General features: G+C 40.0%; 1 protein-coding gene across 1 annotated transcript; it reads left to right on the forward strand.

Annotated features, from left to right (window-relative positions):
- The first annotated feature begins 675 nt into the window (after window positions 1–675).
- LOC103837491 lies at window positions 676–4,188 on the forward strand. The gene is made up of 8 exons (XM_033280645.1): window positions 676–874; window positions 969–1,588; window positions 1,681–2,319; window positions 2,500–2,628; window positions 2,756–2,881; window positions 2,996–3,312; window positions 3,412–3,493; window positions 3,574–4,188. Exons 1-8 carry the CDS (start codon window positions 676–678, stop codon window positions 4,186–4,188), a joined length of 2,727 nt encoding a protein of 908 aa, XP_033136536.1.
- The last annotated feature ends 2,109 nt before the right edge of the window (window positions 4,189–6,297 follow it).

Below are 6,297 nucleotides of genomic sequence, written 5' to 3' on the forward strand. Positions count from 1 at the left end.
TCAAACGAAATTTAGGATCATTTTTAATCAACAAACTCAAAAATAAATGTGAGTACTTTATGAAATAAAATTAGAGAAATGTTCTGCTCATTTTGTTTCATATAATGTATTTTAAAAAATTTTCTCGCGTATTTAAAATTTAATTAGAAACTCTATTTTATCCGTTGACACACTTTTTTATTTATTTAATACACTAATACAATAAGGTTAAAAATGAACATTTATTTAAATTTTGTATTGAAAATAAAAAACGACACACTTTTTGAAATAAAAATAAAACTCTAAACACACTTTTTAAGAAACTGGGAAGTATTATCTAATATTTATAGAAGAAAATAGGGAATTTGCACCGTATGGCAACGATAACTTATTTTATTAGGTAACTGACAGTCCCTCTGTTCACTTTTTCATAATTCCGAAACTAGCCCTATATGAATATAATAATGAGACCTAGGGTTTAGGTCGTGTGTCAGACTGACCGGTAAGATAGACGGTAAAAAACGCCATTGCATGAATAATGAATATAAAATTCGAAATTGAAACAGTTTCCAAATTTATATTCAATAATTTGCAAAGAACGATACCATTAATGCTTTCCTCTAAATTTGTCTTTTTGTCTTCTCTAAGTTTTAATCTTTTGCTCAACTTCCCAAAATTCTCTCAGTCCTAAAAGAGATGATTCCCTCTCGCGTCGGTGAATTACCAGAAGACCAAGACGGAGAAACAATTATGTCGCTACCGGAAATGATGTTCGCCGAGGGTGAGGAACCCGTCGGAGTAAGGGTTCTTACATACCAGTCGTCGCGTATTATCAACACCATTCTCAACGCTCTTGATGAAGAGGAGGTTCAGTTTATCAGACAATCATCTTTCGGTAAGCTTGTCGAAATCGCAGATAAACCCGCCTTTTCCGGCAGATTTGCTCGATTCCTTCTGTCTAGACAACTGAGTGGAAAAAAAACATGAAGCTTGGTTCCGATTCGCCGGACAGCCCATAAGATTCTCGCTCCGGGAGTTTGCCATAGTCACCGGACTTCCCTGCGGCGAGTTTCCCAAGAAACAGAAGGTCAAGAAGAAGAAAAACATTAACGACAAACCCTACTGGCCTGAGCTTTTCGGAAGTGTCGAAGATATGCGTGTATCTAGGGCGATTAAGATGCTCCATAAAAAAACGGTTACGGATAAAGATATCCGGATCAAACTAGCGTGCTTAGCAATTGTATCCTCTGTTCTGTTATCCACTAATTTGAAGATGAAGATGCTGAAGGAACACGCCGAGTTGCTTGGAGATATGGAAGAGTTCTTTGCCTTCCCCTGGGGTCGGATTGCATTTGATATGTTGATGACCAGTATAAAAAAAAAGGATGAGATTTCCCTTTCTCAAAACTCTATAGCCCTGAAAGGCTTTGCCCTAGCCCTCCAGCTCGTTATTGTTGAAGCTGTTCCTTCGCTGACAGAAGTAGTCCAAGAATCCTGTTCGTCATCAGAGTCCGACAGCGATGAAGATGATGTTGATGGCGTGGGAAGTAAAACAAAGAAGAAAACTCTAAGCCCTGCTCATGCGCGCGAAGTAGACAAAAAAGAAGAGGTATGCTTTCCATCTGTTCATTGTACGTACATTTTTAATGAATTTTGTAATATAATCATCTGAATGTGAGATCTTGTTTAATGATATATTAGGTATTGGTAAGGAGTATACTTCCCCAAGACCCAGCAAGACCGGTAGACGAGTCGGTGCTTGTATGGGCTGATGAAGTTGTTGACGTAAAAGTAGCGTACATGCTTAGTTGCATTAACGCTAATCAAGTTTTCACGAAGGATATGTTTAGGGGTGGGGTAACCAAAGCCGACGTAGAAAGGATGCGTGAGCTGGCTAAAGCAGGAGGGAGAAAGAAAACACTACCTACGCAGGGCAAAGAGTCACCAGTTGTGATGAACGACGAACGAAGAATAACTTCTATTGTGAATGCCATTATGCGACCGGAGCTTAACCGGATTGATGGTGATATTGCGACTGTTGTTGCCTCTGTGAAAGAGGTGTCTGGATGTTCACTTGCCATTGAAGCGAAGGTTATTGCAACTGTCGAACGAATGCTGGATTCTTTCAAGACTGAGATAATGTCAGGTAGGAGGAGATTAAATACCCAATCATCTTTCGAGTCTCCTATATCTACAGGAGGCCCTGACGGGGTGGGAGATGAAGAAGTTCTCCCAAACACAACCGCCGCAGCTCCAGCTGGAAATGATGAGATCATTGAGAATGTGATTGAAAATCTCAGTCACTATTCAACGCCTCCGGGTGTGGATAACGACTGGCCCGTAAGTTTGATATTTGATGTTTTAAGCATTGTACTATTAGTACTTCTCCAAATATACGTACTGCAGATATTCACTACAATGTAATAGTAGAAAACTGTTAACTATTTGACATACACGATTGCATAGCTAGTATCTGGATAATGAATGACATTATCGTTAACAGTAATGGTCTCTTTCCAGGGTTCCGATGGCAAATCCCGACCTCAGACAGGAGTGAATCAGGTAGCGTCCACTCAGGAAGAAAACACGGAAAGGAATGTTACCGTCACAGCTCAGTCACTTAAGTCCAAACCAGTCGCGCCTTACCGGGTTAGTGTCACATTGTATAGCCGGATTAAAAATTGCATATATAATTATATACGGACAAAAAACCGGATTTGCTTTCTTGCCGGTTATAGATTTAAGTGTCGTGATACATAAATATTTGGTTATGTAGGCTTACGATGGAGCAACAGACCCTCATCAGAGGAACCCATGTTCAGAGGGAATTGTAGAAGAATCTAACGAAAATCACCCATGTAGGTCTGCTCATAGCCAGACGCACGAACACCCTGACCCAATCGTATGATCACAGTCCCCTAAATTTATGTTACCTCAGTTTCTTTTTATAGTTACATGTCACCATGGTTTTCTCTTACCAATAACACTCCTTCTCCTTAAATTTATTCACATGCAGATTCCGTCGTTCTCACTTGGCCTCACTCAGGAATTCCACCAGACCCGGGAACTGGGTGATGATGTTATGGGAGAGAACGAGGAACATCTGGTTGAGAAAGACAATGGCGATGATACTAGAGAAACAGAGGAGAATTTACTTTGCCGCAAAAGTAAGCGCATCCGAACTGTCCCACCTCAACTGCTTACCGACTATCAATGTGAAGCTGCTATTATTAACCGTGCGAGAGAAGTACCCATTATGGGTAATGGTCACTACGGCTTATCAGATGTACATGACAAGTACAAACGCCTACAGATTCTTTTGAAGAAAGAGTGGTAGGACCTCGACGAACAACCATTTATTATTTTCGATATATTCCCGATATGGACATTGCTGAAAACTGAATTTTTCTTCTCTGATTCCTTCCATTGTAGCGTTATAAACGTTCTGGGCCTATCCGTATCTGGCAAGGACATTACGGACATTGGAGGAAGAACCCGGTTACTTCCAGGCAGAGTATGTAACCTTAGCTTTGTAAAGGGTAGTTTAAAAAGTTGTGGTTGCTTATTAAATCATAATTCTGTCGCTCCTCGCAGGTCGTTGACATCATCATGCGGGTAATTGCAGCTTCTGTCAACAGGCGACTATGTGAAGGGAGTTCCAGGACTCCGGTTTTTCTTGATAGTCGCGTTCAGGTTCTCTTGTCCAGGAATTTTACAAAGTTCAGAAAAAGTAAAAGAGAAAGTCAGTATGTTTTCACCCAGGCTCTCGTTGATACTCTGCAGAAGAGTTTGAATTTCAACCCCGCTGTGTCGCTTTTCTACATGCCTGTCAGCATTGGTAGGCAACACTGGGTGGGGATTTGCGTTGACATCAGTACTGCGAAGGTATATGTTCTCGACTGCAACCCCCAAGTAATAGATGACAAGGCTTTAAGTAAGGAGCTTGCTCCGATAACTGAAATGTTCCCTTCCCTACTGAAACATTGTGGGTTGTTGGTTGAGTATGGGAACAACGCATTTGTTGTTGAAAGGGTGAAAGGGGTAGTAAAGAACCCAAACCCCAGTGATGCAGCCATAACTTCTTGTTTGTTGATGCAAACACATGCCCTCTCTGGACCCGAAACTTGTAGATCTATCACTCCATCACTCATTCCTGACGAAGCTCAAACGGCAGCTGTGATGGTGTATGAGTTTCACAAAAAGATTTAGGAGGTTCGTCTGTTGTTGCCTGAGCCCACTTTTTACCTTTGGTTGCACGTTTCGGTCTTACATTCTAAGAAGTTTAATGTATGTTGTTTCCTTCTCGTACTTTCACTGGTTTGTATTCGGTCTCTCCATTATCCGGCCGTATTTTGTGATAACCCGTTATATTGTTGGTTTTATCCATACATGTTTGTTTGTTTTAAGATTAAAAACCGGATATTTATTTAAGGGAGTTAGCACTTTGCCAACACCTACTTTCCGTAAGCTGCACTCAAACGTTTGATTCTCCCTGGTCATTCACAAAAAATTTTCACCTGTTATTATATTCTGTTGTCTTAAATTCCCTTTAAAAACTGGATTATATGTACTGTTATTGCCATCAATGTTGTTCTGATATACAGAACATATGAATATAGTATGGAACTTATATTTAGGCAACGACTATCACATATATATATATATATATATCAACAATCGATCCAAATGATTTCCATATAAATCCGGTTAATATATTCTCCTCTAATGCTATTTACTATATAGGCTTTATTAGTCCGGCAATATTATATGCATTAAGGATTGAAAGTTACAAAATTAAATCCGTTAAAGTCAAACGAATGAATGTAGATTCGAAATTTAATCTGTAATTACTTTTTCACTTAATTGACTTATATATACTTCTTTGTTGTTAAACAAGTCCACCTCATCACATTTCTCCGTTCTCGACACTCTCATAGACATTATATACTGTCATATGCACCTTGAATTTTGCACTGCTATACTTGCCAGAAAATAAAATTTCACATTAACATCTTACAACTTATCCCCGTTAACATAGTAGACAAAAGAACTTCAAACGTAGAACCTTTTCCTCCCAGTTTTCATTACGCTATCACACAACATATTAAACATATTGACTACAATAGCATTACTTGCTACCCCCACACCCCCAAAATAAACCTAATATCTGGGTAGCATCACAAACCAAAATACAACAACCCATCACATTGTTAATATATATATCTTCATAAAGCTGACACCTTCATCCTTGACTTGCATTTCTTCCAGTGTTTCCCTCCACATCAGGGGCCTGCAGCGTGTTTTCATTATTCCCTACACCCGCAAGTTGCGCAGTTGGTCCCTCATTCACCTGTTTTGACGATTCACCTATATCAAGGTAAAAACCACCGTATTTGAGTTGTACGTATATATATGTTTTCAATGCCAAGATTGAACAACCGGTTATTATTTCTTGCAAAAAACAAAAAAACAAACCTTTCTCAAGATAGACAGGATTTTTGTAGCAACTGGTCTCCAACTTGGTGAAGTTCACCTCCGACCCAGCCTCGACGACTGGTTTCACATCTGTAGAAGAAACGTTGGAGGAGACGGTAATGGGTTGGTGGTTTGCTGGGAAAGGATGCACGTTTGATGTCCCTATGTTGAGCTCCGTTGGGGCGTAACCCACGTATTCCGACCCCGGTACTCCATAAATTCTTTGTAGCTGAACAGCATAGCTAGAAGACATCAACCTTTCCCAATATTCCGGAGTGGCTTCCAGTGCACCAAAATGAGGGTTGTAGTAGTTTGGATCATATGTTGGGGATGGAACAGAGGTTCTGAAACGTCCACCCGTTGCAACTTGGTGAAACCCTGGAAAGTCGAAACCAGTTACTACTGCCAAATATTGTGTTGGAAATCATTCTGTATGTTCATCTAAATTAGCCGATATTTTTATTTATCTTCAGTTAAACAACACAAAAACCGGTTAAAATTTTCCATACCGTAAGTATTGCCCAAAGAACCACGCCCGCCATCTCCTCCTATGCGATTACCGGTACCTGTATTCCCAACATTGGGAACAATGTGGTCAGCAGCTTCAATGGTAGGACCTAGGTTTAGGTCAAGACTATTTTTCGCCTTTTCAATCTCCATAGAGAAACGGTAGAGGAGCACCATTTCAGATTCCTCAAAGATCTCAGCCATGGCCCCTTGACTACACACAAACTCCTTGCCTCTTACCATATCTGCATACGGAGTGTGTGATACGTTATGTGTTGTTTCTTACTAACCTTTGCAAAAAGAAAACTTGAGTAACGAAACTTGTAAATCATATCT

Source organism: Brassica rapa, chromosome A09 (assembly GCF_000309985.2).
Source record: "Brassica rapa cultivar Chiifu-401-42 chromosome A09, CAAS_Brap_v3.01, whole genome shotgun sequence".
In the NCBI taxonomy this organism is placed as follows: Eukaryota; Viridiplantae; Streptophyta; class Magnoliopsida; order Brassicales; family Brassicaceae; genus Brassica; species Brassica rapa.